This window comes from Miniopterus schreibersii (assembly GCF_964146895.1).
Source record: "Miniopterus schreibersii genome assembly, chromosome: 1".
NCBI lineage: Eukaryota > Metazoa > Chordata > Mammalia > Chiroptera > Miniopteridae > Miniopterus > Miniopterus schreibersii.
In genome coordinates, this window is record NC_138101.1 from 48,644,125 (window position 1) to 48,667,161 (window position 23,037).

General features: G+C 38.5%; 1 protein-coding gene across 4 annotated transcripts in view; it reads left to right on the top strand.

Moving 5' to 3' along the window:
• The window catches only part of GPAT3 (glycerol-3-phosphate acyltransferase 3), a 55,255-nt gene extending 34,960 nt beyond the window's left edge, over positions 1-20,295 (top strand). For all 4 annotated transcript variants that reach the window (XM_081131687.1, XM_081131688.1, XM_081131689.1 and 1 more), the window contains exons 4-13: positions 3,278-3,548; positions 6,783-6,857; positions 7,583-7,672; positions 9,339-9,432; positions 13,010-13,125; positions 14,229-14,284; positions 14,812-14,897; positions 15,491-15,619; positions 16,361-16,440; positions 19,050-20,295. In XM_081131687.1, the coding sequence (XP_080987813.1) occupies positions 3,278-3,548; positions 6,783-6,857; positions 7,583-7,672; positions 9,339-9,432; positions 13,010-13,125; positions 14,229-14,284; positions 14,812-14,897; positions 15,491-15,619; positions 16,361-16,440; positions 19,050-19,161 (1,109 nt within the window). In that variant the 3' untranslated portion in view covers positions 19,162-20,295. The remainder of the gene's footprint in view (positions 1-3,277; positions 3,549-6,782; positions 6,858-7,582; positions 7,673-9,338; positions 9,433-13,009; positions 13,126-14,228; positions 14,285-14,811; positions 14,898-15,490; positions 15,620-16,360; positions 16,441-19,049) is intronic.
• The last annotated feature ends 2,742 nt before the right edge of the window (positions 20,296-23,037 follow it).

Genomic DNA, 23,037 nt, shown 5'->3' on the forward strand with positions numbered 1-23,037 from the left:
AGGAAATCTCCTGAAATATTTGGGGGTAAAAGGGTATGATGTCTACAATTCTCAAATGGTTCAGAAAAAGGTATCTTTTTATACTTACAGAGATAGACCAATAAGACAAATGTGTCAGAATGTTGCCAATTTGTAATTCTGGGTGAAGTGAACTATTGTTGCAACTTTTAAAAAAATTCTTAATCCTTACCTGAGGATATTTTTTCCATTGCTTTTCAGAGAGAGTGGAAGGGAGAGAGAGAGAAAAACATCGATGTGACAGAGACACATCACTCGGTTGCCTCCCGGGGCCGGGAATTGAGCCTGCAACCGAGGTATGTGCCCTTGGCCGGAATCAAACCTGGGACCCTTCAGTCCGCAGGCCAATGCTCGAACCGCTGAGCCAAACAGGCTAGGGCATTTGTTGCAACCTTCTGTATATTCGAAATTATTAAACAGAAATCTTCCTGAAGTATACCTGGGAATGTAATTGCTAGGTCTTGGGCTATAAATATCTTTAAATTTACCACACAGTGCCAAATCATTTTTCAGTGTGGTTGTACTAATTATATGCCCATTGTCCCATGTCTTTACTAACACCTGATATTATTCAATTTAATATTTTTATCAGTCCTATGGGCATGAAATTGTGGTTTTTAGTTTGCATTTCTTTAATTAGAGTGAAGTTGAATATCTTTTAAATATTTAGTCATTCGGGCTTGCTCTTTTGTAGCTTACTTGCCATATTTTTAGCTATTTTTTTTTACCCAGTTCTTTGACTTTTTCTTATTAATTTGTTGTTTGTTTTAATATATTTTGGAAATTGACCCCTTGTCAATTAGGTACATTACAGTTACCCACATACTTTTGAAAGAGGCTTAATGAAAATAGAAAGTTGAATTATATTTTATTTGAGTTACACAGAATGAAGAAGGCGAGGGAGCAGAGAAAATATTGCACATCAAGGGTAGAGGCTAGGGGCCTGGCTCCTGTTTACAGATCTCCTCTCCTGGCTCAGCTGAATAATTTGAGCCACCTTGAACTTGCTTTCTTTTCTCTGGTCCCTCAGGAAAAGGTTATTTTTGGAAGGGCTGTCCACTGTCGCTAGTGTGTTTCATTCAGAGATTTGCTGAGTAACTTGTTCTTCCCCCCTCTTCTAGACTCAAAACAGTTCTATATATTGCTAAATAATGAAACTCTTGCACTGCTAAATTTTGGCCAGTAGTTGGATTGAGCAACCTGCTTTGTATTGCAGTGCCTGAGAGCAAGAGGCTAATTCAGCAGCAACACTCTCTTGGTTCATTCTCTAATAGTAATTTTCAGAGATGGTGGAGAAAGGTTAAGCCGCTGAGGTTTGACGGCTGAAAAAGATAGTCTAATAATCATTCAAGGACTTAGTTTATTGTGCTAATTCTTAAGGGGATGGTATTAACTGTACATGTGGGCAAAAACAACTCAAAACCACCCAAAAAACTCAAAAGTAAAATCACAAAACTTTAACCCTGTAAGGAAACTAAAAATCTCCCCCCCCCCCCGCCACTTTATAAAGGAAGACCCCCAGTTAGGTGACTATCGATCACAGTCATAGCTGGTCATTGTCCTAAACAGCACTTGACTTTGGACTTCAGGCCCTTATTGCTTCCTACCCCAGTGCATTATGCTGCCAATCTTCAAAAAGCTGACACATGACAGCTCCCTCTGTGGATCTACATACAAGTTCTCCAGAGGATAGATATTATAGTCCTCTCTACGTTCCTCATTGATTTCCTAGGAACTGGGAAGGGAGGAAGTCAAAGAGAGTCTCTTTCAGGGAATTTAACACTTTAATGTTCACCTCAAAAGAAAAGAAAGACTTTTCTAATGTAGGAGATACATTTCTTTCTTTGTGACACACCTCAGAGGGACAAATGGGTAGTCACATCACTGACACGCACACACACACTACTCTTTATTCTTCAAAGACCTCATCAAGTTTTCTTTTTTAGTAGTTAGAACTGGGTGGCAGTAGTCATTTTTCAATTTACAAATTTCTGCTACTTGGAAAATCTTTGAATTATTTTCTTTATGGAAAATGCAATAACAGTATAAAGAGGAAAACTCTAATCTTATTGTCCAGAGATAACTACTTAATGTGTCCTTCTTAACATTTTTCAATATATATATTTCATGGAGTTAAATTATAGTTTTAGATCCTGCCTTTTTTCACTTAGCATTAGAGTATTTGTTAATGGATGTATTATATCTCATTGTCTGGATCGATTATAATAGGAAAGGCTACAGTGAACACTCTTACCTACAATTCTGATTTATTTTATGGCAGATTCTTAGAATTGGAATTATTGAATAATCAGCAAAACTATTTTTAGTCTCTTCATGCCAAACAGATTTTGACAAAGTTGCTACCAGTTCCATGTCATATAAATTGAGTATGAGAGTACCTGTATTATTTCCGTCATTGAAATTTATCACTAAAAATGTTGCTGACTTGATAATATAAATAGGCCAGACTGTCTAATCTACATTTCTTTGATTACTAATAAGAAGGTTTATATATACTTATTAACTATTATGTTGTTTCTGTAAATTCAGTTTATGAACTTTGCTTACTTTTCTGTAGGAGCCTGTGTTTTTCTTATAAAATAATTTTTGCATATTAAAAACACTAACCGTTTGCCATTGTGGTAAATAACTTTTACTTTTGCTTGGATTTTTGGCTTTAGGGTTTTTATCAGGGAAAAACAGAAGTCTTTATTTTTATAGTCAAGATCTATACTTGGGGAGAGGTGGTTTCTGTGAAGTCTTTCTGTGAAGGGGGGAAATGCAAGAAAGAGGGCTTTTTAAAAAATATATATCTTTATTTTTAAAAAATATATCTTCATTGATTTCAGAGAGGAAGGGAGAGGAAGAGATAGAAACATCAATGATGAGTCATTGATCGGCTGCCTCCTGCACGCCCCCCAGTGGGGATCAAGCCCGCAACCCGGGCATGTGCCCTGACCAGGAATCAAACCTTGATCTGGATCATAGGTGGACGCTCAACTACCGAGCCACGGTATCCGGGCCCCGAGAGGGCTGTTGAGGACTAGGATTCCTCTGCAGTGAATTGAAGCCTTGGGTAGAGGCTATTTCACGTAGACTCAGTGATTTCTCCTCTTCGCCCACTGCAGTTGCTTGTCTTTTATTTCTGAAATCTGTCATGTTACCTGTTAAATTTACTTATCTTGTGCACAGTTGGCCTTTTGGTCATTTGTTTGTATGTCCTATGGCATTTTCTCATGTCCTGATGCTTTCTTTTAAGGTATTATCCAAAGAGATGAGTCACCCATGGAAAAAGGACTCTCTGGTCTTCGAGGAAGGGACTTTGAGCTGTCTGACGCGTTTTATTTCTCCAAGAAGGGATTGGAAGCCATTGTGGAAGATGAAGTGACCCAGAGGTTCTCGTCTGAGGAGCTAGTGTCATGGAATCTCCTCACAAGGACCAATATAAATTTCCAGTACATCAGCCTGCGGCTCACCATGGTGTGGGTGCTGGGCGTCCTAATACGCTACTGTGTCCTACTGCCTCTGAGGTATGTCTCCCTCCCAGCAATTTGATGGGATAATTAGTTCAGTTTTCTTTTGAAATCATGTGTGTAATGGCCACGTGTGAGTATCATGTTGCTAATCTCACTCCTTCCCCCTTAAGAAAACACCACCAAATGTGACCTCCACAGGAATGTACTAAGTATTCTCCCTTCACATTTCCCCTCCCAAATTAAGGTGTGTGTTCAGAATCCAATATATATTAGTCTGGATCCAGGTTACTCTTTCAGTCAGATAATTTGATGGATGGAAAGGGGAAGTGAGAAAAAAGAAGATTCACAGTTTCACATTCACTGGACGCCCACCCGACCGTAACTGGCTCTCTGCCCGTCTGCAGTGGCTCACAGCTGCGTAGGAGAGGGAAAGTTCCTGAGCGCGGTTATGGCATGGGGGAGAGCCATTCAGAGAGTGAATTTGCTCCACCCCTATCCACTTATGACCATTCACTTATCATACTAAAAGTTTGCACCTAGGTCTTCTTCGAGTTCTAAGTTTGAGTGCCACCTGTTGAGGAGGCATCCTCAAGCCCTGTGGACTGGAACCATGGCATGGGGTGTAAGAGTAGAAGAGTAACTGGGCATTGGGATGAAGGGCAAGCGACCAAGGTTTGTTTAGCATGGTGGTGGCCGGTAGGAAGCACGTGTACCAGTCACAACATTACTGTTGATTGTCTTGCTTCATTTCCTTTGGAAATGGCCTTGGCATCCTCTCAACAGAGCTTTCCAGGCAGTTGCTACCAGCCGACAGAGCTGGTACAGGAGTCGAAACCTCTTTACCATCCCTAGGGGTGGCCTGTACTTGCCTCATTCAGATTTATTACAAGGGAACAGATTGCTTAAGTATAAGCAAAGGTACATTTCTAAGAAACTTGTTCTGCTTTCCTTGTGCTCATGTTGCCAGTTACTAGATATTGGGGGCATGGTACGTCTTTTGGGAGTCATTTCAGCTGTGATAACAAAGTGAAACTCAGGGTTTCACATATACTCTTTTTCTTTTTTTAAATCCTCACCCTTAGAGCAGAAGAATGGAGGGGGGATAGGAGAGACAGAAACATCGATGTGAGAAACAGTGATCGGTTGCCTTCCATAGGTTCCCCAACCAGGGATCAAATCTGAAATTCAGGCATGTGCCCTGACTGGGAATCGAACCAGCAACCTTTTGGTGCACAGGACGATGCTCACCCAACAGAGCCACTCCGGCCAGGCTTCACAAAAGTGGGACTAATGTACTCTGGAGATGTCCAAGACTACCTATTGGCATGTAGGAAGGAAATATTCAAGCTTTTATTTGTTAGACATTTCTAGTTTATTATAGTTGGAGCTTCCATTTATTGTTTTTATTCTTAAAAATAAATGAAACCTCAGCAAAGCTGAATATATAGATAAGCTCTTCCATCTTCACTTGGTCCATTGGGTCAGGCGCCATATCCAAGGCAACCTGAGGGAACAGTGAGGATTTTACAACACAGAGTCCTTGATTCCCTCATTTTCTGGTTAGCTTTCACCTGCTGTGGGTGTCCGGCAAATGGTGTTATGATTGACTACCTAGTTGAAAGTGAAGTAATGCTCACAAAATAGGTAAGTGACATAAAACCAGATTTAAAATAGTCCTATAATGTAAGCATCCAAGAAGAAGAAATAGCAGAATTAAGATTCCAACTCTTAGTACATACTCTTCCATATGAAAGAATTGCTTTGTAAATGGTTTTTGAAAGGAGTTGCTAAAGAGTGAGCATTTAAAAAACACAGATTGTGCTAAAAAATGGTTGTGTGGTGGTCACACAACTCTGTGAATATGCCGAAAGCCATTGGGTTGTACATTTTAAATGGGTGGACTTTATGATATGTGAATTGTAGCTCCGTAAAGCTCTTAAAAAAACAACACAGATTGTGACTGAAATCTTGTGTCATCTAAGAGAACTCTCCTGTTCACTTAAACTGGAAAACAGAATTTTCTGGCCGTTAATCTAGCAGACAAAAACCTTCAATGGCTTTGAACACAATTATTAAACATGTTGAAAATAGTATCACTTCTGCTGATTTAATGTAGGAACAAGTGATTCTCATTAGGGCAAGATGGCAAAATATTTTAAAACTTTTGCGTAATTGATGGTTAAGATTAAAACAGCGATTTAGTTACAGCATCAGTCACTGACATGAAAATATGGCAACTAAAGAAAGCTAAATTTGACCTTCAAGTTTCTGTGTCAAAAAGTGTTAAACCAAGACTTTAATATTGTAATACGGTGTTTATGAGGAAACCCCAATTATTTTGAAAGATTATGAACCTCAGCCTTTTCTCTTTGGGTAATTCTATTTACATTTCTAAAATGGCTATTTCTTTTTGAAGTTATTGAAATGTATATTAAAAGCACTTTTCAAAAATGAGAAAGTGTCTATGTGGAGATTGGAGGTATTGTCAGTCGGCTTGTTTGCTAACTTCCAAGTTATCTTGAATCATCCAAAGGAACAACAGTTAGATTTGCATTGAGGAATATATAATTTGGAATTCTTAGTATGAAGGAGCCTGCAAGTACAACTTCTTTTGCCATTTGCAATAAATTTTAAATTCCTCTAAGAAAAATTTGAATTGTACCTATTTGCTTCCCTGTCACTAAAAAACCACAGGAAAAACAAGTGATTTTCAGACCTTTGGAAGATATTTTCTGTCCATATCACACTACACCAAAGTATCCTGAACAAAACACGCTTACCACTTTCAACCTAAAATGACTCCTTTATACAACATAAGACTTTTTTCATATAGAAGTTACTATGTATTTAAAATAATTCAGAATAATTTAAAAATTAAAATAATTCAGAAAAGCAGGAGGGCAAGACTTTTAATTTATTCTTTTCACTAGCCCACTTAACCCTCTGATGATTATGTAGATTGAACTTGACAGTTTATGAATGATTTCCAGGCCTTTTCTGTGCATTTGTAGATGAGTCATGTGCCTGCTATTTTTTTTTTTGAAAATGGTATCATTTTCCATATATTATTTTGAAACTTTGCTTTTTTGCTCTCAATGTACCAAGGACCATTGTTCCATGTCAGAATCTGTAGATTTATCCAATTCTTTTAATGGCTGCATCATATCCCATAGTGTGGATGCCCCACAACTTATTCACAATTTTATTATTTGTGACCTGTTAGGTTATCTTCCTTTACCCCTACTATTCAACTAAATTTTTGCATTACGTTTTTCTCTTCTTTTTCAGGGTTACCTTGGCTTTCATTGGGATCAGTTTGTTGGTTATTGGAACTACACTGGTTGGGCAGCTTCCAGATAGCAGGTGACGTGTTTACTTCCACCAGCTCTAAATAGGATTGTCCCTTTCTTAGCTATGTCCACAAAGAGAATATTTGTTTATTTCCTATGCATCAAATTTATGCCCTCAGCACACTTGTTAAAATCCTACTTAATTAATATTCTTGATTTGATTTTCAATCATACTTTCATATAAATCGTAAGATTTTTTTCAAAGGGAAAAGAAAGAAAAGACTGAGGAACTCAAGGACAGCAAGAGAGTAATTTGTTTTATTTTATTATTTTATTTTTTCCATCACCGTAGGAAATTGTTACAGTATTGAGATAAAAAAAGCTTCAACTTATCTTTTTTAAAAAATAAGTTTTTATTGATTTCAGAGAGAGGAAGGGAAAGGGAGATAGAAACATCAATGATGAGAGAGGATCATTGATTGAGCCTACTACCCGGGCATGTGCCCTGACCAGGAATCGAACTGTGACCTCCAGGTTCATGGGTTGACCCTCAACTGCTGAGCCACACTGGTTGGGCTTCAGCTTATCTTGATCAGGAGCTTATGAGAGTCCAGTCAGGTGGAAGCTGTTTTCCCTTAGCATTTTGTCCTAAATACCTTAATGAGAATATAAGAATTGAACTGTGCTTGTGTTTCAGAGCATAGGATGCTGCTGTGAAGGAGCACATTCAAGCTTTTATTGTATTATTTCTTAGGAGTGCCCAGAACTGCACAATAAAATGTTTTTTCTTTCCTTCAGCTTCAAAAACTGGCTGAGTGAACTGGTCCACCTGACCTGTTGCCGGATCTGTGTGCGAGCCCTCTCAGGGACCATTCATTATCATAACAGGTGAGTGTCTGCTGGCTTTGTGCCTGCCCTTCTCTAGGTCAGTTCAGTGTGTGATTGACAGGTGAAATGGGAGTACTTCCTTTGTGGTCATCCCTACTTCTTAGAGTGTTGCAGGTACCAGAATACACAAAAGCAACCCGTTTGCAGAAGGAACATACTAATTAACATGTAATGACACTTGATCACTGGGCATTTGTGGTATGTAGGCAGGGCCTGTGCTTCTTGAGATCAGCCCTATGAAAGGAGCCGTTATCCTGTTTGACAGGTGAAGCAATGGAAGCTCTGGGGTTGTTTGTCTAGGGTTGCAGGGTAAGTGGCAGTCAGATTTTGAATGGGGTCTGTCTGATTTAAACAGTGGTGAAGATGACAGGCCTGTTGTATGGTTGAAGGGGGACTAGATTTGGAATCTGGAGGCCTACTCTCTATTCTCAGTCCTGCCACTTCTAAAATTCCAGAACTAAGCCTTAAAATAGAGTGTGACATTCTGCTTCCCTTATCCTTAGTCACAGAAGATAAAGGTAGATAAGCAAAGTTATTAGCTAAATAAGAGGAATTTTGTTAACTTTTCTGTTAACTCTCTTACATTTAATATTGTTTCAAAAGTTCAGGACAAGCCTCCAATGTTTTTACTGACTGGGTCCTTCTGCTTCATTTGTGGAAGGGCAACATTTTAATATTTGGCTTTCCCATGTGTTGCCAACATAAAAGACCCCTTCAGTTTCTAAAATTATATGATTTTGTGATTGGGCTATGAATTTTGTGGTGAGGAGTAAAAGAAAATGCTTTGGAAGAAGTGTGAGCAGAGGAATTACCTTCTACAGAAAAAGTGCTTTAATTACATAGAGAGAAATTCATAATTTTTTTTATAGAATTGCTTCCTATTTTAAGGAAGACATTTATGCATTTGGTCTCCTTCTCTCTATAGACTCAAAGAAAACTGCTTTGCTTCATTAGTGTCCAATACTGGTTGAACTCTAGGACAGAGGTCTGCAAACTAAACTATGGGCCCACAGGCCAAATGTGGCCTACCATCTGTTTTCTGTAAATAAAGTTTTATTGGAACACAGCCAGTGCTCATTCATTTACATATCTGTGGCTGCCTTTGTACCAAAACAGCAGAGTCCTGTAATTTTGACAGGGATTGGCTGGCTTGCAAAGCTTCAAACATTCACTATCTGGCCTGAGATAGGAAAAGTGTGCCAACTTCTGTTGTAGCGGGATAGGAGGGAAGAGGGAAACTACAGTAATTTTACTCTGTGGATTACCATGAAGCCTCTAAAATTGATGTGTATGAAGATTGAAATAATAGGAAAATGCTTATGATAAAATAAGTGAAATTTATCACAAAATTTGGTCAAGTTATGGAATCTTTGTAATTCAGTCTAATATTTTAAAATTATTTTTTTCATCATAAAAGGAAAATATGGTTATTACAAAAAATAACATAAATATATCTAAAGGGAAAGTCAGGGGTCCCTTCTCCTATGCTCTTAACTCCCAATCCAGTCATTATAGCCTAGAGACAACCTGTTTAAGGTGGGCCCATATACATCAAACTATTTTTTTAATGGACTTTTTAAAACAAAATAGGATGAATCTACATGTTGTTCTGCAAAATAGTGGCCATTTTCCAAGGCTTAGTATTTACCATTGTTTGTAATTGCAGGCAGTACAGACCCCAGAAGGGAGGCATTTGTGTTGCCAACCATACCTCCCCAATAGATGTTTTGATTTTAACAACGGATGGATGCTATGCAATGGTAAGAGCAGCTTATTGATATTTCAAGTAGTTGCATATTTTGTGGCTTGCTCAAATTTTAAATTTATTTTCGCACAAATTAGAAAGTTAGTTTTATATTAAAAAGTGACGGGGTTATACTACTGTAGCTATATGTTATGTAATATATTTGCATGAGGAATATATAGTGCAAGAAAAAGAAAAAAATAACCATACTTAAGGTAATAAAAATTTAACTTACTGAAATGCAGACATACTTGAGCTTGATAGGACTTTATGAAGTTGATTCCCTCTTGCTTCTAAAATCCCTGAGATGTTTAGTAACATTTTCAGAGATTAAAGTCTTTCTCCTTGGAGCTGTGAGACTCCCTTACCAGCCAGTTAGTTCTGTCTTCCTTCAGGGAGTCATATGCAATTTAAAAAACAAACTATCCTTTTAATGAAGATTAAGCAAAAAAGGCAAATATTTATACCACATTGCCTTTCTCAGTCTATAGCCACAAAAGAAAAATGAAAAGAGAAGAAAACCCTTCAACAGACCACAAAGCCCACAGTGAAATCAAACACCTCCAAATACTTGTTCATGGGGTGAACCACTTTCTGGCATTTTTCAAATCTGTGTATTCAGTTGTCCTTAAGAACTTGTCAAGATTTCCTCCATCTCCTTTATGTCTGTGTCAGGTGAAGTTTGGAGGATAATTAACTATGTCCTTTCCTGCATGGTGGAAGATACGCCTCAAAGCTGGTGATGGTGGGAGAGGGGTCCTGGGAATCTTCTTTTCATATCTCTTGGTGGTGGCTTGGGTTTCAGGAAGAGCAGATGGATTTTTTTTTTCTTCCCACTTCTCATCTCCAGTGACTGATAGTCACGGTTGGTGTGCTTTCTTGGGGAGGCATTTGAAGGAAGCCATTATTAAGTGTCTGCTATGGGTAGGAGAGTGGGAGTTCTGGCACATGTGTGGGTATTTGACTATACACGGGTTATACAATCACTGAGGGGGTTTTGAAGGCCTTTGTAAAAACGCCTAACTTGCCCTAGCCAGTGGGGCTCAGTGATTAGAGCTTCGGCCTGCGCACCAGAGGGTCTAGGGTTTGATTCCTTGTTGAGGGCACGTGCCTGGGTTGTAGTTCCATCCCTGCCCAGGTTGAGGCGCCTTCAGGAGGCAACCAGTGGACGTGTCTCTCTCAGGTCCATGTTTCTCTCCCTCTCCCCCTCCTTCGCTCCCTTCCATTCTCTCTGAAAAGCAATGGAAAAAATGTCCTCAGGCGAGGATTAACAAAAAACTCCCCCAAAACTCCTAACTTATTGCCAGTTATTTCTTCTGTCTAAAATATAAATTCAGATATGTAATACATTGTTAAATTTCTCTAACTTATTGGGCTCTTTTTGAATCTAAGAAAACTCTAACCAATTCTCTGCAAAGACTTTTGGGAATTGGTACATCTTAATGTTTTTTAGCTTAGGAATTAGTTAATAGTTACATATCTTTTTTTTTTTTTTTTTAGGGAAACAAACAACCACTACAACATACATGTGCATTATACAGACATAAAATCCTGTGTCTAATTTCAAGATGTTTATGGATCTCCAGAAAGCCCTTCCAGGGACTCTCATGTTAACAACCCTTGATAGACGCCCCCACCATAGCTCTGGGTGCCTATAATAATTCCTTACATTTATGTGGACAGGCACTTTCATATCCATTATATGTGACCTTCCCTAATTCAGTAAGATTAGGGCTGAGATTTTGTTATAGATAAGAAAGCAGAGGTTTGGGCATTTTAACCGACTTATCTAATCATGACTTTGTTTCCAAGGCCATATCCATTCAGTGTCCTGGTCAACAAGAGGAGCATAACTCACTTGCAACTGAAGGCCTCAGAATTTTGTTGGCATTTTCTATGCTTTTTGATCATGTATCATTTCAAATATCTTATTAGCCAAGGTTTTGAAAGCATAGTTGAGTGATAGAAACCTAAAGGCATTTGGGTTTAATTCAGAGGCAGGAGGGCAAAAGTGGGAGGAAACTGGACTGCTACCCTCCAGAGGTCATACTTGGCCTCTTTTGGCTAAACATAAACTATATCTCTTAAGGATGTTCAAGATCCCATCTCAGTGGCTTTTCAGAATTTTTCCCCTCCTAAACAAAAACCTCTACTTTTTTTTTCCCTTCGAAATTTAGAAGTATTTTCTAACTTAAAAAGAAGTTGTAATAATGAGAGTGTTACATAGACCATCCACATGCCCTTTATCCACATTTACCTATTGATAACATTTGCTTTATTATTTGTGTTCTCAGATACTGGCTTTCTCTCTGTCTCTATAAAAATGTATGTAAAATATTTATTTTAAACATATTTGTCTTTAATATTTCTGATATTATTTCTAATGTTGATGTAACATTGGAAATGTGAGTCTATACAAACTTATCCAATTCATAGGTTTTTTTTCTTGCTTTTCCCCAATCTATATTTGTGTCTTCCTTTTTTCACAGTGAATATCCTGTTTCCCAACAATATCAACTCATTTTCTCAATTCTATAGTACATCCAAAATTGTTTCAGAATTGCTTCACCTGTTTTACTATAAAAAACAATGTAAGAATAATTCAGGGTATTTTGTGGTTCACCTTACTACCTTACCCAAAATGGAAGGTGTGTGGTCAAATACTGTCTATAAATTTTTTTTGTTTTCTCCCCCCTTTTTATAGAAACATCCATTCTACCCCATTCTCTCCTACCCTTGTAGGATTCCAACTTTATTCTTTTTGGTTATTCTTTATTTTTGTAGAGATAAACAAATATATATGAATATTTCCCCTTCTGTCTTATACAAAAGGTATTATACTATATTTGCTCTTTACAGGTTGCTTCTTTTCACTTAATGTCTCCTGGAAATCATTTCTTATCAGTAATAGAGTTTAACCTTGTTCGTTTACCAGATGCATGATACTCCATTGGGTGTATGTACCATAGTTTATTAATCTAATTTCTTATGTTTGGACATTTAGTTAGTTTCCTATATAGCAATTATAAATAATGCTGCAATTAAAACCTTGTGCATATGTATTTTCATTTTGTTGGAGTGAAATGGTCTATTTTCAGGATATATTTCTAGAAGTAGAATTATTGAGCTGAAGGATAAATGTATATGCAGTTTTGATAAATATTGCGAAATTTCCTTCCAAGTGTGTGATAATGTCTCCCATCGCAAGCAATGTCCCACAGTGACCACTTCCCATAGCCCTGGTTCAGAGTAAGTTGTCAAGCTTTTGGATGTTTTTCAATCTGATAGGTGAGGAATAGTATTTCAGTGTGGTTTTAATTTGAATTTCTCTTAACTTGACTATTCTACTTTTTAAAGCTAGAGAATAGCTACTCTCGCAACATAGCTTAAAATTCAAAGGTGTTACTAAAGAATACCTTTTGCTTATATCTGGCCATTCATGTCCTTTGTATAGACTAAGAACTTAGTCAAGTAGAAGATCTTTTCTCTGAGTGGGGAATAGAAACTTACTCCTACTTAAATACACACAAACTTTCTTTGGACAGCTGTGCCTTTACACTTACATTTTTGTCTTTTTCTGATGGCATTTCTAGGTTGGCCAGGTTCATGGTGGGTTGATGGGAGTTATTCAGAGAGCTATGGTCAAGGCTTGTCCACATGTCTGGTTTGAACGCTCAGAAATGAAGGATCGACACCTGGTTACTAAGAGGTAAGCAGTTACATTACTCAGTATCCAGTGGCATATCATAAAATCTGATAAATCTTGCCTTTCTGCCCCAAAGAGGGCAGAGCAATGCTAAGGATTAAAGCTAAAATATGGAGCTCTATTTCTGGTAGACTTTCTGGTGTACCACCTGTCTTAGCTAGATTTTTAAAAAATTTAATTCTGTAGGAAAGTGGGATATATGATGAGATTAGAAGGCCCATCAGTTTGTATTGTGGTGATTTAGGCATAGTCCAGTTACTGAATTTTCAAAGTTAAAAATTACTACCTAGAAAGTTAAATAATTTGTAACTGTTTAATGAATTAATAGACTATATCAATCAATCAATAGGTTGATTGTTTGCTGAAAGACTGTTGTCACTTAAGTCTATCCAGAGACACACACAGCTAATCTTTTTGTGAAATGGGATAAGGAACCTCTGGGACTTAGGATCAGAGATAAGCTACCAGAAACCTTTTGTTTGGGAAATACCTTTCTGCCTGAGGCCTTTAACTGAAGGTACTCTGGTCATTGCTTCTATGGGCATGAAGGTGAGCCAAGTACTTGAACACTGGCAACTGTAATCTTAATATCTCAGCCTCACTGGCTTCTGGTGAACAGTTGGAATACAGGGCTGACTCTAGGGAGGACAGGACCAAGCCTGGAAGACTTTACATTTTTCTCAGCTTTATTATGGTGCATATTTCCTAGGAAAGTTCAGGAGTCTTCTATGTTCACTGGCCGTAGGCAGACAGGTCTAGCAATCAATATTCCCATTTTTCAGATGGGGTGGTAACGGTACAGGGGGAAGGGCTCAAAGCTCATGACACAGGGTCTCCAGAGCTCCTAGCTTTTTTTTTTAAAGAGTGGGCAGAAGGCACTGAAAATCACTTACTTTGAGATGAGAGAAATTGAAATAGTGCAGCTATCCTTACACTTTTTTAGAAAGGAACCCACTTGAGTTTATTTCCTTTGCTTATGTTTTATTTCTTTTCTTCATATTGCTTTACCATTATGTCTGTGCTAGTAGAGTGTAAAGAATACGAAAGAGGGTTCCCATCTCTCTCTCTTTAAAGGTAGAATTTTGACCCTTTATTTTTCTTTACAGACTAAAAGAACACATTGCTGACAAGAAAAAATTACCCATATTAATCTTTCCCGAAGGTAAGAAGGAGACTGCCTACCAAGCTATAGTTGATAACAAGGACCAGAAGTGTATGAGGAATTGGATTGTTCTGGAACTGGCATTCTTAGCCCCCATCTGCTGGCCTAGGGGAATGGGATGGCCTTCTCTGAACCAATAATTCCCTGCTTGCTTTTGAGATCTGATGGAAGTTGTACCTTTTAGATCTTAAAAGTGATTTCTGGGTAATGAACTTAGAAAGGTATTGTCCATAACTTGTTCAAGGTCCTTATTTTAAGTGTGGCAGAATTATTACCTATTGTGAAGAAGTGGTATCTCTAGAGTATTCAGTAAGAAAGCAAAAATTTGTCATTAAACCTGTTTAGAACTATCAAATTACTACTCAAGCAGAAATTGATTTGTGAAATGGTAGTAAAATGTCTGTAATTTTGATAGGATTTGAGTAATTTATTTTATATCAAAATAATTCCTTTAAAAATTTTGTTTCAAAAATGGTTGCTTTTACAAATATTCATGCCCCCCTCCCCCAACTCCCATTTCCCTGCAGGAACTTGCATCAACAATACTTCAGTCATGATGTTTAAAAAGGGAAGCTTTGAAATTGGAGGAACCATATATCCAGTTGCAATTAAGGTAAAACAGATTTCCTTCTTCCTCCCCCAGAAAAGGGCAGTTACTTGGTAACTTTATTTTGATATACTTTAAAATTAAAAATTGGTGAGCATAAGGAGCGATTGAATATACTTTACTCAGATTCAGCAGCTGTTTACATTTCACCCCTTTTACTCGATCATTCCCTCCCTATTAATATGTACATGATATGTAGCAGAGGACTTCTGCCAGGCCAAAGCCCGAGTACTGGGGACACAGTCAGCGACAAGCAACACAGATATTGTCCCCACTCTCATCCACCTTCCAGTTAAGTGGGGTGATGGACATCTGAGAGTCATGTACCCAGCATATGTCATCAGTCTGGCTCAAATAAACTTACAAAATTTTATAAGAAGGAGTCATGTAAGTCAGCCTCTTGATGCAGGGCTCTGGGCTGTAGTCTGAGGAGTTTGCTGGACTGGTTTACCTCTGATCATTTCTGTCAAGGGAAAAAGCTTCTCTTTTTCTTGGGGTCTAATAGAGAGGTTTGGCCTGCCACCTTGAAAACATTGACTTGGATAAGAGAAGCCAACACTTAATTCATAATGTGACATATTTTCTTTTCTTTTTCTCAGTATAACCCTCAGTTTGGTGATGCCTTTTGGAACAGTAGTAAATACAACATGGTGAGCTACCTGCTTCGAATGATGACCAGCTGGGCCATCGTCTGTGATGTGTGGTACTTGCCTCCCATGACGAGAGAGGTAGGCCATAGATAACAATAGCTGGTCTTTGGGGTTTTAATCAGGTAGAGGGGAGAAAACCTTTACCTGAAAACCTGGGTGTCTCCCTTCCTCACATCAGCTAGAGCTGGACTTCCTTTCTACTTTCTCAGCAATGAGTAATTTTTAAAAAAATGTAGTTCTCTTTGCCCTGGCCTGTGTGACTCAGTTGGTTGGATGTCTTCCAGTGCACCGAAAGGTTATGGGTTCAATTCCCCGTCAGGGCACATGCCCAGGTTGTGGGTTCAATCCTTGGTTGGGGGCAGAGGGTGTGTAGGAGGCAGCCAATGGATGTTCTGATCACACAGATGTTTCTCTCCCTCTCCCTTCGTCTCTAAAAATCAATAAAAATATTAAAATAATTGCAAAAGTCTTTCTACTAGTTCTCTTCACATCAGGCCATTTTATATTCAGATACTATTTTCCATAATAACTTTTATAATTGCTGTTAGTTTATTGGACCTATAGATATGGAATGTTGTATTTTGGATAAGAGCAGTAAAAAGCATGATAAATAATGTACACCTGGTTAAAAAAAAAAGAAGCAACACAACACTGCATTTTCTTGATAGAACAAATGATATTTGCTGTGATTGAGACTCAAACGTATTTGAGCTAAAATGTAGATCTTATATTTTAAGATAAATCTGAATGATTTTGAGACCTTTTATGGCATTATTGAAAACTCCCTACCCAGGATATATTTGTGATTTCCCCCCCCAGGAAGGAGAAGATGCAGTCCAGTTTGCTAACAGGGTTAAGTCTGCTATTGCTATACAAGGAGGATTGACTGAGCTTCCCTGGTAAGAAATTTTCAGAAGTACTATCACTTTTTTTTAATTAAAAACTCAATAATGTCATTTAATATGCTAATTCGCTGAAGGTGTAGCTGACAGTGATGGGGGTTCATACAGCGTAACAATGGCTTAAATAAGGTAGAAGTTTATCGCATTCCCGTAAACACAGCCAGTCCAGGTTGGTGCAGTAGCTCATTTTGTGTTGTTCTGCCGTCCTCGATGGGCTTGTACTTTATGGTCCAAGACGGCTGCCCAGCTCTGCTCAGTGTGTTTAGCACATGGCTAGCAGGGAGGAATTAGAGCCAGAAGGACACATCCATGTCTTTAAGAGCATGGATTAGAAGTTGGACATGCCACTAATTATGCTAATTAACAAGCCACTAATTTCTGTAGTGAAAACCCATTATGCTGATTAACAAAGCTTGGGAGATTGATGGGAGATCAAGACAGCCGAAGCCTTCTGGTGGCTTCTGATTAAATTCCTGGCTGACCACCCCAGAGTGTCAGTTCCAGAGTATGAGTTCTTGATTCAAGGCAACTGACTGGCCCTAGGGTTAAGATAGGTTAAGACTAACATTTTCATTATGCTCTCTAAGCTGGAATTTGTGAAGCATCATGAAGTGGCAGGCTTCCCAGTGCCCTAGTTTGCAATGCCTTGATTTACAAACGCCCTGCTGGTCCATGGTCATTGTAGAACTGGTTTCTTCTTTCTAGTTCATTGTTCTCTACACTTACTCCTTTCCTCATAGTTGACATCCCAGCCCTGCTTCTGTCCTGAAGCAATTAGGAAAAGTGTGGAGCTTTGGCTCAGTAGCCTCAGAAAGGAAAGAAAGCTTCGAGAGACAAAAACAGCCAAGGGGAGTCAGCCACAGGGCAAACTCCCAGTCAAATTGGCTTAAATGAAATCTGTCAGAAATTATTCTCAGAACTTTTCAATTTCCTTTTATCAGGCCATATGCCAATTTTATAATAAAAGGTTACTTTTAATTACCTAGCCTCTTCTTTAAAAAGAAAATAGACTCACTACCTTTCCAGATATATTTGTCATTTACCCATTAGGTCTGGATCAGTTTTCTCCTAGGTTAAATGAAAACTTAATTATATCATCTTAAACTAGCTTTTAAATATGGCAGCTGCTTGCCTTAAGAACTAAGATCTGCTGCCGTTGCAAAGGGGAACTGGGTACAACTTTGAAGTCTATAGGGGGGTGGCAAGTCACAACTGGGCTGCTTAGAGCAGTGTGAGGTTTATTGGATGCTTGGGAAGGAGAATTGCATAAAAATAACATCAGGATACTCAAGGGCAAACATTGCTAACTTTGATATTTTGCCATTTTTGGCCTGGACCTCAGGAAAGAAGGAATGGCCTTTCTTCTGTCTCTCTCTCCCTCCCTTAGTTTTTACTATTCAGATTTCACATAAATGCTGTGGTTTGAGGCGACTCATTTGGATAAAAGGCTTTTGTGGACAATTTTGGGGTCCTAAAGCCACTTTACAGCCTCCATGGAAATTTTCTACAACTGACCCCCTGGAAGATTTGTGGCCCAATGTGTATTTTTAAGTTGAGGACTCACTGATGTACTTACTGTCTTAGGTTTGCCTCTAGAGGTTAGAACATTGCCTCTTGGTGCCTAAACACTGTTTGTAGGTCAAGTTCTGTCTTCATGGCACTGAGTTCACTGGCTAACCTGTGATTTATTCATCATTATCAGGGAGCATTTGGTAAGCATTTGTGCTTAACTGGGTTAAAATTAAACAGGCACAGTACAAAGTAAGCAAGTTCTCAGTCGACGCCCTCCCAGGGGTTAAAATGAAAAACATTTGATTGGGGGAGAGAGTGGCCCCTGATAGTCCAGTCTCCTCCCAACTCTTACAATTTGTTGTTCCTTTGTGTCCTCCAAAGAAGGAAAGCCACGCACAGAGTCCTTAAACCCGGCAGGCAGGCCTGTGCTCTCACCACCCTGGAGAGGGTTCAAAGATTCACAGGCTGTGAGCTAAGGGAATGCTGCTTATATAGGCATTACCTACCAGTTGAATGCAACTTATTCTTTTGTTTTATTCTGAGTCTCTTGTAAATACTTGAAATATAGTGCTGTGAGTGAAAACACAAGTTGGTAGACATAGGATTAGGTTTGAGTAATGATTAACTCATTTATCTTTAAGGAAATTACTCACACATATTCAGTACCTCACCATTTGTTATATATGTATATTTTGTCTTTGTGGTTTTCTAGTAAGACAGAGGCCCCTTAGATGAAAAAACAACAACAATAAAAATATTGCTCTCCTTGGGGAAAAAGATAGATAAACAATTCTAGTTTTAATGTAGTGTCCGTGTTGAATTCAGCAGCCCTCAAGAAGAAACTGAGCGGAGACATTGCTCTTTATTTTAACCATGACTCAGAGCGATTGTTTCTTCCTCACAGTGACATATTTCTGGTTGTTGGTAGAGCAGAGACTGGAATCTGGGTCATTCTGCTTCCAAATTCCAGGATTCTCTGTCCCATTGCTGACCAGCTGCTTATACGTCTGGCAAACCATGCGGCATGTATTGATAGGTAACCCTTCAAACCATTGTTCGGAGTATCTCTTATTAATTCACCTTTCTATTCCCAGGGATGGTGGGCTGAAGAGAGCAAAAGTGAAGGACACTTACAGGGAAGAACAACAGAAGAACTACAGCAAGATGATCGTTGGCAATGGATCTCTCAACTCTCAGTCAGACTGATTGCGGCCCTGGAGATAAAGCTTGGCTTCCCAGAACTAGCCCTTAGAAATGGGATCGTGTGTGTGTGTGTGTGTGTGTGTGTGTTTGGGGGGGGTGTTGTTTTGTTTTATTGTTTTTTTTTTTTATTGTTAATCTTTTCTACAGGATGATTGTCTCTACCTCTTATGCCAGAGGCAGAACCCATCGGTGCACTTTTGTTGTTAGAGCATTAGCCTCCTGGATTGTAAGGTAGATGACTGAGTTTAAACAGATTCTGCCTTCTGTAAGATGATTATGTCATTGGTGATTGAATGAAATATTTGTACAGGAAAAAATGCTTTGAAAACACTTTTGGAACTCTTTTGTGTTTGTAATCATTGATATGGTAGTTCTCATAAAATACCCCAAACTCTTTTTCCTGATTAGCTTTCTCATGCCCTTTCCTCACACTTCCGTCAGCCTCTTAAACAGTGGGATGAGGTTACCATCATGGCTATGTTCTCCTTCAAGGCTGAGAAGAAAAATGGACGGTAGTATTTAGGAGAAAGGACAACTTTGTGGCCATCTAATCTGAAAGCTAAAAGGAAATGTTAATATTTTTTTACTACTGTGTTAGAAGAGAAATACCATCTAGTGAGCTTTACCAAAGAGAGGTGAGTCCAAGTTACTGTGTGAGTGCATTTATTTATATGTAGGTAAGTTGCAAATAAATACATTTAGCCAGCAACTGGTGATAACGTTTAGTTTTCCTTGTTTGTATGCTAAAGATCTGTACCTAGTGCCTGTCCCACCTACTGTAACCAAACACATTTCAAATAGGAGTCTTTTACAACAAAAAAATCACATTTAGTGTTTTCTGTGGGAGTATGAATGAGTGATGTGTGTGGCACTGCCCTTCACCCTCCACCACTTTGTAGTTTATTTCAGAACAGAAAAATTTTTCTTAAACAGAAAAATAAGTGGTGAAATTACCTTTTGGAAACTGAGCCTTAAATTTTTTAAAGTGGAAAATAAGTGCTTTTGACTCACAGCATAAACAATGTTTGATAGTAATATAATGCCATCTTAAACTCTGAGAGTATTATATCTTTTCTGGAAACCATGTACAGAATGTGAAACTATCTTATGGTGAATATAAATAAATTCTATATTTCTAAATGTGTTCTGCATTATTTCCCCCTCACACCTACCATCTTTTGGTTTTGAGTAAGTTAGATTCTTTCTCATTACAATGATTGTTTTTCATTTCAGTGACATAGTTAGATTTCATTGAACTGGAACATCTGGGAAATGAGAGCATGAGCTGCTGGTTTTAGCTTGTTTTCTTCTTTTATTTTGTCCTGGTTATCTGGACTCTGACCCTGTGGACTCCGTCTTCAGCAGAGTCACAGACTTCAGTTATTTTGCTGGTGAACTCAGGCAACTATCTCTTGATTGGCCTGGCACAGCACTGTCAGTATAGATTCTGACAGTTTTCCTGTGTAAGCAGACTTGCCAAAGCATATTCAACTTGGTGATTCAACTAGTTAGATGGATTTGATCCCAAAGGAAAATTTGCAAACAGATTACCTTCCTGGTTAGTTACTCTGCTGTTCCCACCCTCCCACCCCCCATCTTTTCCTTTCTTCTTGCTTTAAGTTTTTCCCCCAAAACTGTACCCAGGGTGATCTTGACTAAAAATCAGCAAATCCAAATATATATATGTTGGGGTAACTCTGTCTTATTTTTTCTCAGAAGGAGTTCCTTTTTCTTATTACTTTTTATATTCAATATAGCTTAAAGAGATAATGGCAAAGCAAGTTGAATATGCTTTGGCAAGTCTATTTTGTTTGGACGCCAATAAAATATATCTTTCCAAGAGCACTGTGAGAGCAATAATGCTATCATGTATTCACTGGAAAAATCTCATCCTATCTCAACCAGAACTTTTGTAGGTCTTTGACTTACACAGCTAGCTTTCAAGTGTGAGGAATTGCCATGTTACTGAAAACATGTTTTTAGTAAATAAATACTGTTCAGATTTAGCTTATGCTCCCTAGAAATTTTATTTTTGTATTTTCCTTCCCTAATATTTTATACCCACTTTAGAAGTATTGTGCCTAGAGTTTAGTATTCCTGAGTCTTCTGTTCCTCTATAACTGTACTGGGATATCACAGGTAGGCTGGCTTTGGTAGAAAATCTCATTAGATAAGACCTTTCATCTAACCCTTTGCACAGATTCATTTATTGAGCCTTGAGGTTGCCTTTTTATTTCTTTTCCAATTCTTTGTCCTGGTGCTGTTTACCGATATCTGGTTTTAGGAATTCCCAGGGCTTATGAAATATCCTGGCACATTCTGAGATCAGATGAACAGCCACGTATAAAACAGTAAATATACTCAGAGAACAGGGAAATAGTCCTAGATCACCGTCTGGTACAAAGAACAGTCCAGAGGAAAGTTTTCCTGCATAAGCAGACTTGCCAAAGCATATTCAACTTGGTGCTTTGCCATTATCCCTTCAGTGCACATGTTGTGCTTTCGTCATTCTGTTGATATCTTTTTTTCCTTTGTATTGAATTTATTGGGGTGACACTGGTTAACAAAATTATACAGGTTTCAGGTGCACAATCCTACAATACATCATCTGTACACTGTATTGTGTGTTCAACACCCCAAGTCAAGTCTCCTTCCATCACCATTTACCCCCCACTACCCTCCTCCACTTCCCCCAACCCCCCCTCCCCCTGGCAGTCACCACTCTGTTGTCTGTGTCCATGAGTTTTTCCCTTTGTTGCTCAATCCCCCCACTGCCCACCTCCAATTCTTTGCTTCTCTAGACTTAAATCTTCAGTTTTACCATTTCATGAATTCTCTCTTTAGCTCTATCTAATCTGCTGTTACATCTCTTCATTGAGTTTTTAATTTGTTTTTATTTTTCTCATTTATATGAATTATATTTGATCCTTTTACAAATGTGCTTACTCTTAAGTAAGCTTTGAAGCATCTTATGCTTATTGGGTTTGTATTTTTCCCAACAATTCCAAAATCTTACACCTTTTGAGGGTCTGAGTCTTTTTTTCCCTTGTGGCTTCTCATTGGTGGAATCTTATTTCTTTGTGTTTAGAGAATTTTCATAATGACCTGTCATCCAAAGGATTTTCTCTTCATTCGGGCCTTTAGAGCAGGAATCAGCAGATTGTTTTTGGAAATAAAACTGTGTTGGAAGACAGCCACATGCCTTTGTTAGCACATGGTCTGTTTGGTTTTACACCACCACAGCAGAGCTGAGTACTTGTAACAGTGACTGGATGCCCTCAAAGTCTAAAATATTTACTCTGACCTTTCACCCAGAATAGTTTGCCTACTTCTGCTCTAGGGCACTATCAATCTGGGATGGCTTTAAATTATTGGCTTGAGATTTATTGAGCTGTGTAAATAGTGAGAATTTAGCTTGTAAAGCCCAATGAAGGCCATCTTGTGATTTTGAATTCTCTGCATAATGTTTTTGAAATTCATCTACGTTGTGTTCATAAGTAATTTGTGCATTTTAATTGCCAAGTGGTTTTAAGTCCTTAGGGGAAAGTTATTTTTCCCTTTCACTTAGCACTAAGGTTTTAAGGTTTGACACAGACAATTTACCTGGCTGGCATCTTGGGGGTGGGGTGGGGAGATGAATGATTTTTACTTTCTTCTAAAAGGATGCTGCCCTTTTAGATTCCACCTTCAATGGAAAAGTGTCTAGTTAGACTTCCCACCTTGGTCCAGGCCTTCAACTTTGTCAGTTGTCCTTTGAGGTTCTGGAAACCGCTGCTCAAGTTTGCTTCAGCCAGTGCCCTCAAGGTGAAAGCCCGCAGCTGGCCTCTGCTCGGCTCTGCTTATCTCCCCAGGATAACCTTGCTTCCCTCAGTCTTTGGT